Raw genomic sequence first — 22210 nt, forward strand, 5'->3', positions numbered from 1 at the left:
TCTAGGAGTCAAAGATTCCTGAAGTCACCATTTACTCAAAGAATGTACAGTTCAAAAAGGCATTTAGATGAGCTAATGACTAGCTTACTGCCACACCATGTCTACTATTAACAGCAGTCTTGCATAGGCTTAATGCTACATTCAACAGGTCTAAGAATATCATCTCTCCAGCACAAACTGTGTGAGAATCAAAATAAAACTAATTGTGTATGTTCCTGAAGAATGAGGGGGCAGTGGGAAAAAAACCCAAAAAACAAAAACAACCAACCAACAAAACACAAGAATGACATAATTGAAAATTTGCTTACCAACGGGACCACTAAGTCTTAAATTTAGAGCTACTGTTGGATATCATCTTACTCCTTAGAGATGTAAAATCATCAACAAGCTGACGGAACTGGATTACAAATGTCTGCGACTTACTGTATCTCTTAAAGTCCCATGGGTACATATGCTCCTCTGTTTAATTTAATTCTGCTATGTGAGTAAATCTCTATCTCCTCATGACAGTACAAATAAAAAGAAGCCTAATAATTCCACAATAGAAGTTCTTACCCCAGCAGTGCTGGATTTACCCAAAGCCTATTTATGAAAATCTACCTGTTAAATATGGTGACTATCATAATCACAGAGACATGTTCAGACAGAGGGAAACCTACTTCAAAGTTTTATTAAATCATTGCTCCTGATATGAAACTACAACTCTTTTCCCAACAATGAAAAAACAAAATATTATTTAAGCTTCAACATCCTCAGCAGCATTGTTTGCTAAGAAGTAACAACAGAAACTCAATTGAAGAGAAACAAAATTAGGATTTTCTGCATTTGCTAGTAGAAATTATAAAAAAGTCCTTCATACACACAGCTGAATTTGACCACTAACAGATACTGACATGGATTTTTTTTTTTAAGAGCATAATACGTATAAGGGGCTAGATTCTCACGGTTCACTCAAAGACTGACTGAGAACAGCATTCATAAAATGCCTCAATAAAAATTGTATTTGGTAACATTCCTTTAACATAAGACACAAACGATTCCAGAACTCATTCTGAAATATAGTAGGAGAGATAAACCTAATTTAGGATTTGGACTAAGAAGGCTAAAGAGCACAGGCCCTCAAGCCAGACACATACGCTACATTATTACTCTCACTCCACCCTCTCTTGTGTGTTCCTGCAGAAAACTGGAAAAGCCTGGGAAAGGTTTCACCAATTCAAATGCATGATCTTTGTTATTTTATGACAGAATAAGACAGAGAACAGCACTCAAATAAAATAGAAACATTTCCATGCTCTCTTTGAGATAAGGAACAGGATAAAACTACAACTGATTCTGCCCCGCTATAAAACTTGGCAAAGAATACAATATAGATGCTCTCTAGAAGTATTCTCAAAGCTCCTACCAGAGGTGCAATCCCTGACCAAAATAACATTTCAACAAAGTAGCAACACCTAACTCTAGGGAGGACTGTCATGATGATAGCTCTGAAAAAACTCAATCCATTGCTCAAAAACTGTTTCAGGTATCTATCATTTACCAGGTGTCGTTTTCTTCTGAACCTCAAGGATTGCTTTAACTGGCCATGTGAACAGCATTCCTTTTCATATATTTTTGCCAGAATTCAGGTTATAAAACTACTTTCTTAATGATATTGTGAATAATCTCAGTTTTCCACTAAAATGTTAAGCTTCGGAAAAAAAAAAAAGAAAATGCAAGTATAACCTTAATGATAAAACCCCCTCAGATACCTACATGAAATACATTTGTCCATCTACTTCTCCCTGAAGAAAAAGAAAAAGCCTGTCTTTCAATTTTTAGAGATACAGAATAATATATTCTTACTACTGTTTATCCATGCTAACACTCCTTGTGAATTTATGGAAAACTGGGTTTTTTTTTTTGTTTTGCTGCTGGCGTAACAAAACATGACACACCCAGTGCGTTTTCTGGATGTGCTTTTTGGGTTTTGCTTGGGATGTTTTGAAAACTTACTTAGCAGCAGCGTTTGGTAGCTTTGCCACAAGGCAATACCTACAGTGAAACGTGTTTAAAGTTGTACTGATGTAAATAAAGATACTTGCCACATGGAAGCCATGCATAGGCCAGAAAATAGTAAGTTGTTGACCAACTGGCTCCTAAGTTGTTCTACACTGGGGCCACTTCCCCACTGTACCACTGAACTGTTAAAGATGAATGGTTAAGATAGTGACAGGATGTTCCCAGCTACTGTTCCCTAAGTCGTATAAGAGAAAATAAGGTGTGGTACGCCAGTTGACCAGCACAAGTTGATAGGACAGCACAGGACTTTCTTAGTTCTTGGATATCCTAGAGTTCCCATTCTGTTTATATCTTCCTATGCTTAGCCCAAATTAAATGTCAACTGCTACCTTAGAAAGATTTAAATACTGTGTTAGTAGTAGCCCCCAGAGAGGTCAGAATCAATCTTCAATTTGACCTTTCTGCACTTAGCACTTTTCACTGTTTGAAATAATCTAGCACTCCTTCTAAGAATTACTTCCCACAATTAAGTTTGTGAAGATAATCAGGTAAATCAAAGCTGATTATTTGTAATTCACTGGCTTTATCCTCCCAATCCTGATCCACAGTTTGTAGAAAAAAAATGGCTCAAATGCCACTGCAAGATATTTCCAACTGGCTAGCAACTGCTTCACTTCAGAAAGAGAACAGCAGAAGTTAGTGACCAACATCTTAGTGCCATCTTTGACACAAAAGAACTCTTTTAAACACCAACATCTTCCTTGAAAGATTTAGAATTGGACTCCCACAACATTATTTTACATATAAGATCCCAAAACAGAGTCAATGGCTTTGGATTTCTCAGGTTTGGGGAACTCCAAGGATGGGAAAGAGCCTGGTTATAGAACACAGGGCTGCGGGGTGGGGAGAAAGAAGGAGATAGGTAAACAGCCATCTATTTAACAATTTCTATGCAGTATGCAGGGCCCTCTACTACAGAGTAACATAATTTCCCTTTCAAGTACAGGTCTGCTGATATCAGAAGGCATTTCTGCAAGACTTCTTCCCTAGCATGCAGCTCCCTAGAGATGAAAGAAAAGTCCCTTATTCCAGACAATTTCTTCAACAGTACCTACCTTCTTGCTCTGCTAAAGAAATGGTAAAGTCAGATGTCTGGGTTCCTCGCAGAATACTCATCATTCCCGCTCACACTTCCCCAAAAACCAATAAACAATACAGCAGGCAAGCAAAGAAAGCAAAGGTTTTTCAGTTTTCTTTAACTTAAACCTTGAAGCCTAATATCACCAGGAGCCTCTTCAAATGTACAAGAAAAAAAAAAAGAAAACTGGCAATCCACACAGCAATTCCCCTTTGGGGTCATACACAATTAAAATTGTTACCAGAAGCTTCCCTTCAAATCTTTACAAGCAAGGAAAACTAAAGAAGATGCAAGATGCTGCTACAGCAATTAACACTGTATGGAAACTCAAAGTGCAAGCCTTCCTCTTGCCAATGATTAAAAAAAAAAAAAAAAAATCTAATTCTGCGCCCAGCCAAATTTTGACATAATTTCTGTCATGGATTGTAGCACAAGAAGTTATAAAAACAGGAATAAAATCTCCTAAATAATTTGCTGTTTAACATAGAACACACTTGGATAGAAAAGCATTATGCTTTAATCTGAAACAAGAAATTAAGATAACCTATACTGAAGAACTAGCCCATTACCAAATTAATAACAGTAAAACAGACATACACTTTTGCAGTTACTGCACTGAAGGAAAAAGATACACATGTATATAGTTCTCTGGTCATACGACCTTAACCACAGGTGAAGGGGGCAGGAACCGAAAAAACCACACCACTGAAGACAGACTATGTTATTTTTTTAGACAGATAACCAAAAGCATAATTTCTATACTGGCAAGTATACACTGACATCATTTGCCACTGGCAATTATACTATTAGAAGTACTTTAGCGGTGTTTAGACAGTCAGATAAATAGATAATTATCTTGAGTATCAAGGTAAACTATCACACTTCACCTAGCTTGAACCTTATAACCTGGTTTAGAATAATTTCCTTTTCTCTTAAATTTCATGAATCTAGCAAAAGACCAGAAACTGTAATAATCTCTGCCTGCATTAAACAGTTTGCCTAACAGGGTCTCCAACAATATGCCCAAGTGCAGACAGATTAAGAACTATGGAGAAAACAGATGTTGCTACATACTACAGTTAGCAAGTGAACAGTATTACATGTTTTGTAAACGATAGTTAATATGAATTCTGATCCACCCTGTCAGGGTGATCTGGTCAAGCACCATGAAGACATTCTATAATAAATAAGCCTGAACACTGAAATCCAGTATCAGTTGTAATGCTGGATGCACTTCCAGTTAGACAATATATTTGTATTAAAAGGAGGAGAGGAGAAAGAGAAGGAGCTAAAATATTGATATAGGGAAACTAAATATTTCAGTGTCTTCAGTCATGCCCTCATCTCCCTCTCCACCTAGCCACCTGCATCCTCACTCCCATGTTCAGTCTTCAAGCAGAATGCTTAAATGAAATGAAGAGCATCAAGTTCTTTTCTGATATGGTTTACATGCTGCCAAAACCAAATATCTGCTTGCTTCTCCTACTTCTGAAGCATTAACAATACCTGCAAAATTATCTAGCGAGTCTGCATTGGTGAACTGTAATTAGAAATCCCTACAAAGTTTGAAAAACCATTGACCAACAAATATTCCAGTGCACTATCCAAACACAGAACCTTTATTCCAGAAGAAACTTTCAGTAAAAAATGATGTGTGAACAGCAGACACTGATGTTCACACAAGCATATTGCATACAACCCAGCAGGCGATTTTTCTGGGTTTTTTTGGATTATGCCCTGGAGGTGCTGGCACAATGGAATTTCAATACCATAATTGCTTATTTCTCTGTGTGCCAGCCTCTGAAATAACAGGTAAAAAGGAAAAAAAAATACACGTAAAACAAATGTTCCTTTTTTAAATTACGGGAATCACAAGTAAAATGTTTTTAATTCTCTAGTTCAAACGATGTAATTTATAACCATGACACAAATAGAGAAGAAGCACAAAAGGAGGGAAAATACAGAAATAACATAACGTTCCCAAGGTTCAGTTTACAAGGACCTCACACAAAGTTGTTGGTTTTTTTTTTTTTTGCAACTCTTACTAGAAACAGTATTATTTGCTAAAAATGCAGTAGCTGCCAAAAGCTATGATCCATCTAAAGCAAACATGTTTAAGATGGAAATAGAGTGTTAATGCTGAAGAAAGACGGAATTGAGTATACAAGTTTTCTTTTCAAAAGTGTTGAAGCAACTGCAGTACAGTGTTAAGTTTGTTTTTCATCTTCTGAGCAAAAATTGATTGCATTTGCAGATAAGCACCTAAATTAGAGAGAAGTACATTAAGACAATAACAGAAGTAATCAAATTTCAAACTTTCTAATTAAACCTCTTTTTCCTGCAGAAGGTTATTGGGAATTCAACACTAGCCTTGGTTCACATGATAGAACAATGGGAAAATTTTCCGAATGGTTGAACACTAACCCTGACAAGTGTGGAGAGCCAACTACAATACATTATATGGTAGCATAACCTGCCACCCACGTTGCTGAGAGAACAGCTTTCAAACACATGCACCGAGCTGTAAAACCACAAAATCCCTTATTACACATTGTCCCTTACTTAAGGTGAAATACACTATTCCCTCCCTTTTACAAATCTTGGTGCTTTTTTTAAACTTTCATCTCTGAAGTTTATTTAGCAGCTAATTAGACTATTTTTCAGACTTTTTTTTTCCAAATGCCATTTTTCCTGTTTTGTTTTCTAACCAATAAAATCATCTTTTTATAGCGCACAGTGAAGCCTGTTATGTCTTTCAGTGGTGCTTTTTTTTTTTTTTCTTAAATACTGCTTCCACCTGTGTGACATTTCCAACTTTTTAAAAGGAAATGTCTGATATATGACTAACTCATTTGTGAAGACTTATTTCTGGAGTGAAATATTTTCCTTTTCTTTTAGTAAGATACATGACTCATCACTGGTAAAGTAAAAAAACGGTTCCATCATGCTTTTGATTGGAAGACCAGATATTCTGTTCTTTACTGTGATTCTTTTCCATTGTTACACAGTTGAATATATTCAAAAAGATAAACTGCCACAGTATGTGTGGTTATAGACACTTGCATTCATGTAAGTCAACCATTGCTGTAGAATGACAAACATACTCCACCCTCATTACAACACGCTGTGGTTACCAGCCAAATATCTTTGCCTTTTTTGAAAAGGATACATTATAATAAAGGCAGACTAGCAAAACAAATAATACAAAGGGACCTGAGATATCGTAAAACTAATAATGACTGTTCGGAAACATAATTCTGAAGATGGAAAGTGAACTACTTAACTATTTTATAACCTCATGCTACAAAAAGAAAAAATCATTAGAAAATGCTGATATAGAAAACTTTCTTAGTTAATGATTCCCCCCTTCCGTCCCCCAACCCCACATGTCTGCTCCTTGAATCATTGCATTCCAAGATAGAGGATATACACAGTTTCTTCAGGGGTTTTCAGTTGCAACTTTGCTGGCAATGGGAATTTTATTTGCAAGTGTTTCTATTCTACTGACAAGGTCAATTAGTCCAACGAACTATTGGTTGTTCTGTCTGATAGCTCAGTGTATTTATTCAAGCAAGCACTTTTATAACCCACAATTGAATGCAGACAGTTGCCCTTGTAAACACGATTGTCCACAGGGATTTTCACTACATTTTGGGCATGTAAAAGAAAAGCATGCTTTTCTTCCCTCAGCCTGATAGCACATAACTTTGATTACAGCTTGAATTTCAGGGAGCGAAGGGTGGGGGCACTACCATTTTAAATATATATGATCTATTGTATCTAAATATACATGTTTGGACCAATTCCTAGGAGCTAAAGAAGACAGACATTTGATTGATCTCTATAGGAGCTCCAAAAATTTGGTAATGCTATCAAAGAGACAGATCAGCATCTCCGCTCTATCCAGGCATTAAAAAGAAAAAAAGCCATGGTTTAAAAGAAACAAAGAGACGCTATATGTAGCATGGAGGGTTAAAGGCTACATAAAAAGCTTTCACAAAAGCCAGAAGCACATGGGTGTGGGGGGGTGAGGGGTGAAAATCAGCTGCAGAAGTTGCCAGAGTTAAAAAAAAGGAGGACTATTCCACAGCTCTAGCTAGAATTTTTGTAGGTCAGCAGCACGGCCACACCACTGGCAAAACTCACAAAGTGGCAGAACCTAGTCTCACACAAGTTTTAATACCACATAGCATGTATTGCCTTCACCCTTCATGCAGAATTTTCTTGCAAAGTTTCTTCATTTGTACTAATTAGGAATGGTAAAGTGACTATTCTATTATGCTCTTCATTATGCAAGTCTTCCCTGAATAAATCCTTCAGGGATATAAAGAAGCAAAGAAACTATCATGGAAAACAAGGAATCTTTCATGGCTGTATTCTACCAGGTTGTATATTATACAAAAATGGAAAAGCCTTCCAAAACCATCTGGGAAGTCTGTAGTACGGAAGACAATCACAGAGATCATCAATAAGGAAATATGGATTCCATAAAGCAATGAACTTCGTGAACAACACAGAAGTATGCAAAGTATATTAAATCTCCAATAGCTATTTAATCATTATCAAAGCACCACTGAAAACAAATAGCTTTTCTGAAAGATGTTACCAAGAACAGTTGAGTCACTATAACAAACTGATGAACAAATGGTAACAATAGATTTTAAGGACTGGAAGGACTATACACACATGTGTATGGTGCTCTACCTCAGGTGTTTTTTTCTTTTTTGTGAATTTGTTTTGTTTGTTTTGACTTGGGATATTGGTTTAATAGCACAGATAATCTGCACGGACTACAAACTAATCACTTAATATTTCTACAAGATGACTAGTACTATTGTAATTCTACAACAGTATTATCATCCTACATACTTCAAAAGAACATTGGAGAATATGCTCACCTAAATTTGCAGTTGGTTTCCTTATACAACTCTATAGTGCTATAAGGCCATAATTTTATCCCTACTTTAGAAAAAATACTAATATAAAAAGGTTTGGGTATTTGGCTCTGTCCTTCCGGCAGACAGAACACTACCTGCAACCTGCTCCTGCCCACCAGGAAATGGACTGGAATTTGTTTATAGTACTGTAATTAGAATACAGTGGTTGAGGCTTGCAGCAAAGCCTAGAAAAAATTCCCCCATCACATAGAGGGTAGTTTCCTTGCATTGATAACACACTTTAAAAAAAAAAAAAATCTGCAGTTTTAAGCCATCCATACCAAAGATTTTTTATAGAAGTATCTAAAACCTATGCTTTTTAAGAAATCCCTTCAAACCCTCCTACTAGAACTTCATGCACCACAAAAAGAAAAAAAAAAGAGAGATGAAAACATGTAATCAAACATTTGCTACAAAGAAGTATTACACAGTATAATGGTATAATGTAAATGATTAATGTCACATTGACTAGTAAGTGACCTTGCAGTTTCTCATTGGCAGTGGAAAGAAAAGCTCTTTCACTTTTACATGAGAAATCATACACATTTTCTAATCCCTTTTCCATGGTGGAACTTTGACTGAACAATCATGAAAAAGCTTATAATCCCAGGAGAGGCTTTCACATACGTAAAATGTAGTGCTTCAGTTCCTAGCCTCTCTATAGTTGAGTTCCCTTGAGGAAAACTTTGTACTTCATGAAGTTTCTGCCTTTCATGGAACTGTTGCCACTTTCACATGGCTTTTCCTCTGCTTCCGAAGAGTCGTGGTTTAACCCAAGCTAGCAATACAACCACAACAGCTGCTCACTCACCCCTTCCCCTACCCTGCCCAATAGGGGAAAGAATAAAACAGGAAGAGAGAAACTTGGATTGAGATAAACACAGTTTAATAAAATAACAAAATACTAATACACTACTAGTAAATACATATATAATAGGAAAAAAAATATACTCAAGGCAATTCCAAACTAATTCCGTCCACACTGAGCAGCCAGTCCCAGGAAACGATACCCCAGTCCTGAACACCCCATCCAAAAAGAGAGAAAAAGGGAAAAAAAGGCAGAAAAGCCCAAGGGCCTCTGCAAAATGGCAAAAGGCCCAACTAAACGTCCTAACCGAAACTCCCCTGGCTGCACCCCAAAGAAAGCCAGAGTCAAAAGTAGTCAAAAGACTATTTCAATAACTGCATTTCTAATGATTCCATAGTAAGCTCTGTTCCAATGTACTACACTACCAGGGTATAAAAAGCAAGAGAACTGTAATCCTCTTCAAAATTCCCACAGTTTGAAGCATATATTAGTTTATTTTCATAAGCAAAGGAATAATGAGTAGGTCATATCATCTACACTGATGATGAAATTTCCAGAGAACAGTGATGTTATGCCATTAAATTAGTCTTTTTTTTGCATAGAAGGCTTCATGTGAACACCCCAGTTGGTGACTTGCAAAATATCCTTTCTGTTGGAAGGTGGAAATAAGGAGTACCAGCTGCATCAAACAAAAATAACCTTGCCTCCTAAACTTGACTCCTACCCTTGACATCAAGCACAAGGCTTAATAACTCAAAAATACCAGGTGATCATGTTCCTCCCCCACTTTGCAGATTTCCAATACTGGTAAATTTCAGATGTACGAAAAAGATACTGTCTGCATCCTGATGAACTAAGTACATATCTAACCAGCAAAACAGCAAGATAACAATCAAAATGCACAAGCTGATGTGCTGACCTCATCTGCAGAGCCTCCTAGAGACAGATAAGACAGACTACAGTTCAAAATTCTATAAAACTAAAGCTTGCTCAGCCTTTTCTTAGCATCAAGTATAGTTTGCAGAAAGCAGACTGAATATTTTTATTTGACATTCTGAACTCAAGAAAAAACTTGGGGTCAGAAATACATCTTATAGGGGAGAAAGAACACAGAGGAAGGGTTTCTAATCAGTGTACTTGAAGCCTTGCCAGGAATCTAAATAAAGCAATAACTCAGTACTCCATATTCAGATGAGAGCAGTTTAAAATGCACCTTAGAGATGTTTGATCAGAGACTCAGCAGTAGTATACTTTCTTGATTCATTAGTTTGCAGCAGTCCTATGACAAGTTAGGATCTCCTTGTTCCTCGGTATTTAAGTTCACTCCACATACAGAAAACAGGTTGAGATTAGTAGCTGGTGAGTTTCAGAAAACATCTAGAAAAGTCCAGCCTCTGCACTACAACCACTTTACACTGTAGGAGTAAAGAGATTACAATAAGGTCAGACTCCCTTAAGTACCTCTAGGAAAAGCTCCCCAGTTTGGCCATTCCTCTGGGTGATAATTCCCTGCTCTAGTGCAGAAGGTCTTAAAGCAGGGAAGAAGTGGCCCTGTCCGTGGTGCTTGGTCACAACACTGTGCCACCAGAGACACTGCTGGGCTTGCTGCAGCTCTGGAGCACCTGGTTGCAAAACACCAAAGCAAGACTAAAAGGGCTAGAAAACAAACCAAAACCAAAATAACCAGCAAGTCAACAAGAGAAAACAAAAAGCTGAAACAAAGGATTCGCACTATTGCTGGCAAAGCTGTATTAAGATAACCAGGCTTTGAAGACCTGTCTTCAAAGTCATCTTCAGAACTGAGTCCTGTCAAACAGGCTTTTGTTCCAGGAAGAGAATATAGAGCAACTGAGTAAGAGCAGGCCTCTACCAAAACAATACTTGGTACCATTCTCTGATGCAAAGTCTGCTACATAGGACCTCCAGCAACAAAGTGTCTTTTCCTCACATTAGGTCTATTTACCACCACCTAGCAATAAGTCATATATCTATAAGGTTGTTAAGCAAGGGAGTTACCCTGTGCCAGCAGCACTGCTTCAGACAGAATGGCTTCCAAAAGAAAGCATCTTGCTTACCTAGGTTATGCAAAGCCGCAACACTGTTTGCAGATTTGCCCTGCTGCATAAAGAACACACATTCATAGGCAGCAGCTTCCTGTCCCCCACCTCCATTGGGGTATTTCTGATCATTCCCTTTTAGGCCTCAATGTTAATAGATCTTACCTGCCTGGTGGATAATTACTATCCTTAAGCAATTTGACAGACAAAGTACACATAGCAATGCCACGCACCAGAAATCGTTTGGTTCTGTCACAAAGTCTGCTAGTTTCCCTGAACTACACAAACAAGTAAATGAAAAACATGTCCTACTACAAATCAAAAATGATAGGAAAGTCTAAAAAGTGTGCTGGAAGAACTAACTCCTATTGGAATAGGAAGCAAATAATACCTGTCTAGTTGCATCTTACCTATTTACAGCCAAGACATGTATACCGCATTCTGTGGCTGGGTCCTCTACAGGGCACAGCAGAACAGAAGAGACTGTCTCTTTCTAGAAGGGGGTCTGCCTCTTAAAGCAAGTTTAATTTTGAGATTCAACACCAGTGGCTTGTCAGACATGAACTAATGTGAGAAGTGAGTAACTACTTTCAGAAAGCCTGACCCACACCTTCCCAGAGTGTCTCTTATATCAAAAGATGTAGAAGTAGCTAATAAGAGAGTTCACAGGTATCTTGCTTTGCTGTGTGAAGTCCCCACATTATAGGCTGACAGGAGAAGCCATTGAAACGACTAGATTAATATAACCTGAAATCCCACCTGCACTTAGCATCATAACAATTCAGTTTTTTATGGCAAGATGAACTGCTGACAACCTAAATGCCTTGAAGAAGCAGAAAGGCAACAAGCAGGTAAGCATTATTTGAAGAGACCAGAAATCTCTTGCAGCCAACATTTCACTCATATCCTGGGTTATTTTCATATCTTGAGAAAGTATAACAACCTAAATCACATACTGAAGTCTGGATGCTGTTCCAAAAATGCCTCTGTAGACTCATCGTGCCCATTCAGACTGTTTGCACCATTACATGGGAGAACTCTTAAGTATGGAAATGAGAAAATATTTGCTCTCCAAGCTTGACAGCTGTGATAAAAAGACACTTAAGTCAGAGGAGAAGGCTTACTGCACACATCTTAACTGTAGTTCCTCCAGCTGAGCAAGGGAATAATACCACCAGATTATGATGGCTGTTCTCACACACAGATGGGGTAAAAATGACTTGTTTCTCAGAGGGGGAAAAACTTTTATTCAGAAGACACGCCTTCATAACAGGCCATAAACTAAAGCTAATCTCATATTAGTGATAAAACCTACCCTAACAGCACATTGCATTGTTTTGAAAATTTCACCATTAAGGAGAAAACACATGGATGCATCATAGGACTTTCATTAAACACTATGAGCTGGGCAAGCATCCATGGAAAAATATAAAATGATTTAGCTGGATTTTCCACCCAGTTAATCAGTCCTGAAGCCAATGGAATCATTGTATAATTAAGCAGATTTCTCTAAAGAGCTCATAATAGTTCTCTGCCTATGTGTCAAAAGCTGAGGAAATTAGAAAGTTTCAGCACTGCATAAAAATTTACTAAACACATTCTGAGTATCAAGCAATTTAAGAAATATGAAAACGTATAGCACTATTGAACATTACAGTGACAACAAGTCACTTTATTTTACAGCATTAAAGTATTGTATCTCATTAGTAAGCAGCTTGGCCATATTTTTTTCTCAGTTTTGAAGTTAAGGCATATGAGTATGTGTTATGCATAAGGATTATTGCTCTCATGCAACATATTACAGCCATATTAATATACAATAAACGATACTAGCAACTTGTTTAATTTAGACGTCTTTTTTAAACTAAATACATTATATATAGAATCCTGTGTTGAGCAAGAAAAAAGCTAAATAAATACTGCAGAAGACAAACACACTTATTTCACATTTTATTGTTTCTGTAGATCTTTAGTAACACATATAACCTCTAAAGTGGAAGCCTACCACTGTAGAAGAAACTTAAGTTATTGTGGTTGTACACACAATGCTGTACTAAACATGATTATAAAAGGATAATCATGTACTTATTGCAAGAGCAGACTACATGCACAAAATCAAACTGATAATTAAGGACAACCGTGACATCTAGTGGACACTCAGAAAACAGACCTGTAGCCTAACAAAATATCCAGCTGCTTACTGTGTTACTGTGTGCAACTCCTTAATTGCTGCCATGCAATTAACATTAAAAGGGAGAATTTGCAGCTGTTGAAAGTCAAAGTAATATGATTATTCATTGCTTTTTGAAATATTTTTTTTTTTAAGTGCAAGACTGTTCCATTTAAGATTTAGTATAAAAGCATAGTTCAAAACTTGTGAGGACATGACAAATCATTGTAAGGATATAGACAGATACAAAGCACCAACATAACAGAGGCACATGTTTACTACACTTGCTATCCCCACTGCATCTACAGCCTTCTACTTTAAGTTGTTCTTGTTGGGACTTCAAACACTGAAAAACAAAGTGAAAGTAATAAAAATCCCAAAAGTAAAAATTAAGACCAGTATTTAGCACCTCCCTTTTCTCATCATTCAGATCCTTCTGTTACTGTAATTCCTGCCATATAAGGGAGGTAAGTTAAACCTTCCCAATATATAAGCCATTAGCTTCTGAGCTCCAGAAAAGAGGAATCTGAAACATTAGGCTATGGTAACTCAAAATTAGCAGATACCCACTCATGAGTAACCCAATTAGTTTGTAAGGTGGAGCTCTATCCAGATCACAGATTATTTTAAATCTGCTTTACCTACTTACCAAAAGGCTAGCAAAACTAAACAGTCAAGGCAACTCAAATCTGATCTCACTTGTTCCAACAAAAAAACTTTCTTCCGGCTAGAAGTATCACCATGAAAAATACTGGGTTTGACTACTACACTTTTGTAAATAAAAACATTAACAAAACACTAAAAATATATGTCCTATTTGAAGTCTTATGCATCAAACATCATCTTTACAGAAAAATAAATTGAATTTTGCATCATATTGTTAACAAAAACACTCCCCTTCCAAAATTTCCACATCTCAGTGACTGTCCAGAATAAAAAAAATTGCAAAAGATCAGAAACTATACTCAAAAGTAAAGCGTAATTTATGAACACATCTGATTGTAATTTACATTAGACTTCTAATTTAAATTGTCATCTTGCTTGGTTTATATATTATTTTTGGAAAAGTTAGTGTTGCAGTTCCCCTAGCTCTCAACATCAGTAGTGGTTAGAGTCACCTGTTAGCAAGTATGTAACAGACTATCACTTAACACGAAGATTCTCTAACCAGTAGAACACAAAGAAACCTTTGCATAACTGATGATTAGGCCTTGTGTCCCAATTTCTGTTTTGCCAGTCTCAAAGAGAGTTTTGAATCAAACACTACTAGTTCATAAGAGCACATGCAGCTTCCTGAAACTAAAAATCCAGAGTCCAAAGATATTGATGCACCATACACAGCCATAACTAAAGCCTGCAGTTTTAAAATCTGATTCCTAGTAAGACTCGATAACTGAGCAACCCATTCACAAAAACTTGAATTTATGTGTTTTTTAAAGTCTAAAAATGCAAGTATTTAAAAGCTAAGTCTCCCTTTTGATGTATGCAATGCATTTGTTTTTCAGATGTTTTAAGTGAGATCAAAGTTTAATAAAGTTTAATAAATCCTAAACAGTCCTGTTCTGGAAGACACCAGTCTTTTTTCCATTACAGGATCTACATATATCAAGCCTGTTATAACCACGTTGGTAAGGGAGCCTAATACAAACAGAAAACAGCCTAGTGAATTTACAAGATAAAAACTAAGAGTAAAAACCAAAATAAACCCAGTCATTTTCCCCCTACAAGCATGCTGCCATATTTTACCTTCAAAAATAATTTTACTACATCAGATGCCCTAATGAGAGAGGACAGTTTTGAGACAGAAAGCAAAGCATCATTGACCTACCCGGATTTCCTGGAGATTATGAAAATTATTTCCTACTCTTACAGAGATTTTGCTTGGAGTGTAACTTTCATCAGATTTGTAGTCTGCATAAATACATAATGTCTTCACTGTTGTTTTTCTTCTGCAAGAAAAAAAAAAAAAGCTATGTAAGCATCATAAATACAAATATTCAGGATGAATTTGTTGTTCATTTGTAATAAGATTGAAATGTTTTTAAACTAAATAAAAGTGTGTCTACTGATAAGAACCCTGTTGTTAAAGCAACTGGTGTTTTTTCACATGAAGTTATTCACAAAGTTGATTTTCACTTTTCTCCTTTGTCTGCCTTCACAAGTGTCAGTATACCAAGAAATACAACAAAAGGCCAACATGCCAAATAAGCACTTGTTATGCAATGAAGCATATGTTTAGCTTATCAAATACGGGCTCTATCACTGTACCAAAGAGATGTCCAGAAGGCAAATAAGGTTAGGTGCTTGTCACCTTTTTTTACCTGAAGAGTCTGAAAAGGAAAAGGACTGAAAGTATTCTAGAGCTAGTCTTGTCTGTCACAGCAGAACAGAATAAGAAAAGGTTTCTCAATCAGTTAAGTCATACAGGACTTCTTTAAAAACTATCATCTACCCTTCAAATTACACTCAAAGACAGAAAGGACAAAAATTTTACTTCAGGTAAGTAAATGGGAAACTGTTACAAATTACATACCATTAAACATTCCTTTTTGTTGTTTATTTGGGCATTTAGTAGCCATAATATTTGAAAATCTCATTTTTATAAATGCTATCTAACTGGCTTCTTACCAGCTGGGTAATAGGATTGACAAAGGAGTCCTTGCACTTCCAAAATTCCTATCTTGGTGAACAGTAATAAATAAATTATACAACACACCCTAACCCATATAGAGTATTTTTTAATACCTAAATTGGATGTTCACCAAATGAGGCTGTGATCCATCTGATTGCCAGTAAGTTTCTAGATTATCATCTCGTAACTGATCCACTCCAAATCCTAAGAAAAAGAAAAGGTGATAAGTCTTGAGTATCCCATTTCTGTAATGTAGACACAGACATAATTTTTCTGCAGCTGTTACAAACTCAAGTATGTATCCTAAATTACAGCATATAAGTAAATAAATCTAGATATCCCAGTTGTGCCCATGTTTTTGTGACATAAACAGGGCATCTGTCAACCAAAGCTCAGTACTAGAGTGTCTTTACATTCTTCTTTCCTACTGAAATCTATGGGGTTTGAAACAATTCAATATGTCCTGGAATTCCAAATGGTTAAGTAGTAATTCATACTAATTGCAAGAACAGTGCTTAACAGTTAAGCTTTTCTACCTATTCTGTAATTAAACTGCTAAACTGAAGGAAAATCATTAGCAGAGACCATTCAGGTACAGGTTGCCCAGAGAAGCTGTGGATGCCCCATCACTGAGAGCGTTCAAGACCAGGTTGGACAAGGCTTTGAGCAACCTGGTCTAGTGGAAGGTGTCCCTGCCCATGGCAGGGGGCTTGGAACTAGATCATCTTTAAGGAGCCTTCCAAACCAAATCATTCTATGATTCTATAATTTTATTTTCAAGTAGTTTACTGAAATATTATTACTTTTTCAAACTAATAGCTAGAACAAGCAATAGATGCCAAAAGCAGTATTCCTGAAAGCAAATGCTGTCACATTTTAAGAAACAATTCCAAATCTTTATTCTTCCATTCCCTCATTATCTGTCCTTTTACTAATCCTTTTATTGATTGCCTACACTAGCTGCAGCTTTATTCCAACAGTCAAAATTTAATCTGGAATGAAAAATTACCTTCACTCTGTTTGGAGTGACTAAACTATATGGTATTTTTCTCAGAGTAAGATACCAGGATACCAGACCAAAGATGTTCAGCCTGAGCACAATATTGTGACATAAAGGGATCACTGACTCTAGGCTGCAGGAAGATACCACATCAATTCCCAACAGATGTTTCCAAAATAAGCAGTTCAACCACCTCAAATAAAAAGAATACAGATTTTCAGATATTTTGAGCAGTTGTAAGCTATCATTAACTGCAGCTCAGGACCTTTTATGATAGTTTACTACAACAGCAGAGTCCAAAGTTTGGACAAAAAATTTAGGCTGCCAAGCTGCATAGTTTTTAAGTTAAAAAGTCAAAGATACCTAGGCAAAATGTCAAAGCATAAAACCAATTCCATAGTGTCAGCTGTGTTTCTGCTCACATGGTTTAGTTTGACCACTGTTCAAGTAAAAAAAAAAAATCAGTTTAGTATAAAGATCAGTAAAAGATTTGTTTTTAATATGAAATATGTCTTCATTGTAGGATTTCTGATATAGTTATAACTTGTGTATTGCATCAAATACAAAGTAGGTCAAAATTATTTGTACGGCTTCACTACAGCAGGTTTACTGCTACCTTCTGTATTGTCTTATCAAAACAAAATATTATGTATTCTAAGAAGAAAAATGTACATTCCGCTTTACACACAATTTGTTGTGATTTTACCTGGCTTACAGGATGAAAGAGACCAAACTGCTTGTGAGCCTATTTCTCTAACAGTACCAGTCCTCTCTAACTGCTTTGGATCAGCACCAGGTGGAGTCTTGTTTGGGGTAGTCATTTCTAGTAAAAGAAAACAAACGAGTTAGCTGACACATTTTTAGTTTGATGGGAAAATTAAAGGATTCTGTTCATTCATATAGAAACTTTAAATCTTCGGCATCACACTTATAGAATAGCCTATAGAATATGTTGTTTATACATATACACATACGTATACATTTTTGCATGTCTGTAGAACCTTTTATTTATATATAAAATAAAATATATTGAAGTAAAAACCAAAAAATATTTAAATAAGAGGTTCCAAATGTAAAATTTGTGTCCTTAAAAATTCAATACCCATTTGGAAGGAACATTCATAAGACACATTTTATCATTCTAATTCACACATACAGAATTAGGGTTTCAGGTTCTGGGGTTTTTTATGGTTTTGTTTGGTTTTAAGAAATTAAAACAGACTCTGTTGATTTAAAGGCTAGCAATACAACTTCATTTCATACACACACACACACACACACTTAAGAGTTTTCTCAATCTGCAAATTCAGAAGCTAGAGCAAACCTATACTCCTAGAGATAGTTCTCCTTAAAAAAAGGAAAGGAGAGTTTAAACAAATCACACAGTCCCTAAACTGGTATGGATTGGCTATTGCCACACCCATCCATGGTACAATTCCCTAACTTCACAAGTTAATCTGGAATCATTAACCTGTGACTTACACTGCTTAAGTAATCACAGTCTCAACAATTAGACTACTACCATATATACTACAACATAATCATGTTAGTTTTCACATAGTATAGAGCACCTGACCACTTCCTAGAAAGTAGCTTATAAGAATTTTCTTTTGTCAGAACAAAGGACTCCAAAGAAACATTAAGTTCCATGCAAGAAACTACATTAAAGCTTAAAATTAAACAAAAGCAACTCAAAAGTCAGGAAATTAGAGCTGACTTGTAATCCTTTGCTTACATGCATGATAGCATATTATGCTCAGCTAGATCTCAGAAAAAGTAGAATAGAACAGAATGGACTGGACTAGAAATATTTCAGTTGGAAGGGAACTACAGCAATCACCTAACTGACTAATTCAGGGTTGACCAAAAGTTAAAGCATGTTATGAAGGGCATTGTCCAAATGCCTCTTGAACACTGACAGGCTTGGGGCATCAACCACCTCTCTAGGAAGCCTGTTCCAGTGTTTGACCACCCTCTTGGTAAAGAAATGCTTCCTAATGTCGAGTCTGAACCTCCCCAGTGCAGCTTTGATCCATTCCCACATGTCCTGCCACTGGATACCAGGGAGATCAGCACCTCTCTCTCCACCTCCCCTCCTCAGGAAGCTGTAGAGTTCAACAAGCTCAATGAGCTCAACCCTCAGACTCATTTTCTGCAAACTAGACAAGCCCAAAGTCCTTAGCAGCTCCTTATAGGACATGCCTTGCACCAGCTTTGTAGCCCTCCTCTGGACACCCTCAGGTACCTTAACATCCTTCTTAAATTGCGGTGCCTAGAACTGCATACAGTGCTCACAGAGAGGTTGCGCCAACAGCAAATACAGCAGGATAATAACTTATTTTGACTGGCTGGTTATAGCGTGTTTGATGCACCCCAGGATGTCGTTTGCACTTCTGGCTACCAGAAGTCTTCTAGTACCTCTCCTAGATAGCAAATGAAGTACTGAACTACACTGGTATCCACAGGATCCCAGCCTTACCCATCACAGAAGTGACAAGTCAGAGACAAGATTTCCTATGCAAAAACAGCTCTGCAGCTAAAAACTCTTTGTTGGACACAAGTAATTTGAATTCTGTAGTGTACATTGCTTCTGCAACAAATATTTTCTACTGGCCCTTGTCTAAGTGGTTTTTTTTCATTCTGTAAACATGGTATTGAGACAGACTTCCAAGTTTCTTTGCTACTTTCTCACATACAAGACTGCAATCCTGACTACCATAAAAAAAAAATAAGGAAATAATTACATATGTAGTAAAATCTAAGTACTGATAAAAGCAGGCCACAAGCAAAGTCTTGCTCAAACACAGTCTTCTCAGAAAATTGGGTTAAACACTATACAACTAATCTGACAGATACCACATATATATTAATATAATACACAGATATACTACCCCTAATGCCGTCCAATTAGAAAAAAAACACACTCATGCAAAAAGATGTTTTAAAGTCTCGCCTGTCCAGAAGAGTTCTGTTCAAAAAACCAAACTATTAAAAATTAAACAGTCAATCCATTTAACAATTCCTATAGTGAGACACTAGCATATAAATCTTCCCTAATTACTGTATTTAAATATTGCATTTTTGGTTTTATAGCTTTTATCAGGTATTTACAATAGGCTCTTTAAAAATATAGCTGTTCTCTATTGAACTGGCTACACAATAAACCTGTTAATCTGTTCCACAGATTATACACTAGAATAGAAAATAAATAACTTACTCTAGTTCAGGGTTGTCAAACTCACTTTCACCAGGGGCCACATCAGCCTGACAGTTGCCTTCAAAGGGCCAAACATAATTTTAGGACTGTCTAAATGTAACTACTCCTACATTTAGACAGTCCTAAAACTACATTTGGTCCTTTGAAGGCAACTGCGAGTCTGATGTGACCCCTGGTGAAAATGAATTTGAATTTGACACCCCTGCTCTAGTTGCTGGTTAGCACAACTTTAAATGTAGTGATAGCAACTTCAGTAAAACACAATATGACAAGTATTCTAATCTAAAATCTCAAACAGTGGGGGGGGGGCATGGAGGAAGAGGGGAAAGGAATAATTTAAAAAAAAAAAAAAATCACAAAACACTTAGTTCACAGCTACCTGAAAAACAAACATTTTGCACAGAATGATTTGGCTTGCAAGGGACCTTCAAAGATCACCTAGTTCAACTTGCATCCTACATCAAAATTCAAATTACATTTATTAAGCATTGGGGAGACTATTTTCCTGTACTCATGAATTTTAAAGCTCAAATCAACTACTAGTCCAAACTCTGCACTGTTTTGTTGCTTTTGTGACAACAAACCAATAAAAAGCAGTTGAGTTACACTGAGTTGGGAAAAACTCAACTTTAAGACTTTTTTTTAGAAAAATTACTATGATTTTCAAGTATGCCGAATCCTTTAAGACAATGATGTTGGGATATCTTAGAAGCTTTACTGCACACAGGGAGGTCCTAAATAACTTTACACTGCCAAGATTTGCATTGCAGTGGTTCATGAAAGCTTGAAGCACACATACATTTTGGGGGTTTGCAATACACAGCAAGAAAAGCCATCCACATTTCCTACTGTCTTAAACTGGGTGTTTCCTTCTGTCTAACAGGCAAAGCTACTCAAGACCCAGCTCTCAACTCCAAAGCACTGCTGGCAAATAAGTTAGCCACAAATTGTGCATTAGTGACATGAAAGACTGAAAATCCTTACTATTTAAATGAATATGTTGAAATAATCATGTCAGTTTTTCATGACAACGTCTGTTAATGAGCTTTGTAACAATACATTCTGGATAGCTTTGCTGAAGCTTCCCTACTCTCTAATAATTTTTAAAAAGCTGATAAAAGTACTAGGGAAAAATAACACTGCAACAGGTCAGACTACTCAAGCAACACTTTTGGACATTTCACTAGCAGAAAGTACAAGTACCTCATTTTGGACAAAACACAAATATTTGCCATTAAAAGTAAAACCACACTTGCATCTATTTAAGTCACCAAATAAATAAACACAAAATAAAGGTCAACTCCCCCACACATATATTTTCTTAGCTCAATAAGATAATAGAATGAGATTTTTTTGTTTGTTTGTTTATTTTTTTCAGGCTGTGTAAAAATAAGTGATCGGTATAGAAGCTTTTTCATCCTTGATATGTGCTGAAAAATAGAAAGACACACTGCACCTATAGAAGCATTGGCTGGAAACATCTCCAATTTTCCAATTCAATTATTCCAAAATATCATTAATAGGCTGCTGTTTCCTTATTAACAATATTAATATATTAGTGTCTTAGTGACATGATTGATGCCACACTTTCATTTTGCCATTTTCCGTTATATGGTATGCATATCCTTTGATCAAGACAAGAAGGCAGCTAAGTTTTTGCCCCCCTCCTTCCTTGAACTCTTTATCCCTCAGGATCTTCCTCAGAGAAGTTTGCTCCTTTTCTGAGAACATCCCTGTGAAGTAACAGCCATTAAAGATGTTTTAACAAATACACAGTTTATTTAAAAAATGGACTTACATGGTTCAACAGTCTGTCTTCCACAGTCAAAGCAGACAGGTCATTCTCAGTATCCCAGTGGAAGACACTTTTTAAAAAGATGCATGCCTGAAAGCAAACCCTTCACTAATGCACACACTTCTTCCACAACACACTGGACAGGAGACAGAGTAGGATACATTGTGGTCCTTTTCCTATTAAACCTCCATAATAATCCAGGCTCAAGGAAACTTCTGCAGATTCCAAAGCAGTTTTCTGCAATTAAAGTTTCTCATTCCACGGCATTAGTAAGACAGAGAGTTGTTTAAGTGCACACCTGTATGGAATTCTGAGAGAGCAGACTGTCCTCAACAGATGTTTGTGCAGCCATTTACTTGTCTGGCAAAAAAGATTTCACAAACTTTGTGGACAGCCAGCTTCAGTGTTTTGTCAATGTAAAAGCTAAACATTTTGCTCTGAAATTCAACCTAAAT

The 22210-nt window shown here is 36.6% G+C and overlaps 1 protein-coding gene across 2 annotated transcripts in view; it reads right to left on the reverse strand.

Annotated features, from left to right (window-relative positions):
* Positions 1–22210, reverse strand: part of ANAPC10 (anaphase promoting complex subunit 10) — a 38869-nt gene that overhangs the window by 13979 nt on the left and 2680 nt on the right. For both annotated transcript variants that reach the window (XR_014183837.1, XM_082050373.1), the window contains exons 2-4: positions 17450–17566; positions 15857–15947; positions 14940–15060 (exon numbers count right to left, since the gene is read on the reverse strand). Coding sequence is in view for 1 of the 2 variants with exons in the window: in XM_082050373.1 (XP_081906499.1) it covers positions 14940–15060; positions 15857–15947; positions 17450–17564 (327 nt within the window). In the remaining variant the exon portion in view is untranslated. The remainder of the gene's footprint in view (positions 1–14939; positions 15061–15856; positions 15948–17449; positions 17567–22210) is intronic.

Source organism: Streptopelia decaocto, assembly GCF_964273445.1.
Source record: "Streptopelia decaocto genome assembly, chromosome: 4".
Lineage (NCBI taxonomy): Eukaryota > Metazoa > Chordata > Aves > Columbiformes > Columbidae > Streptopelia > Streptopelia decaocto.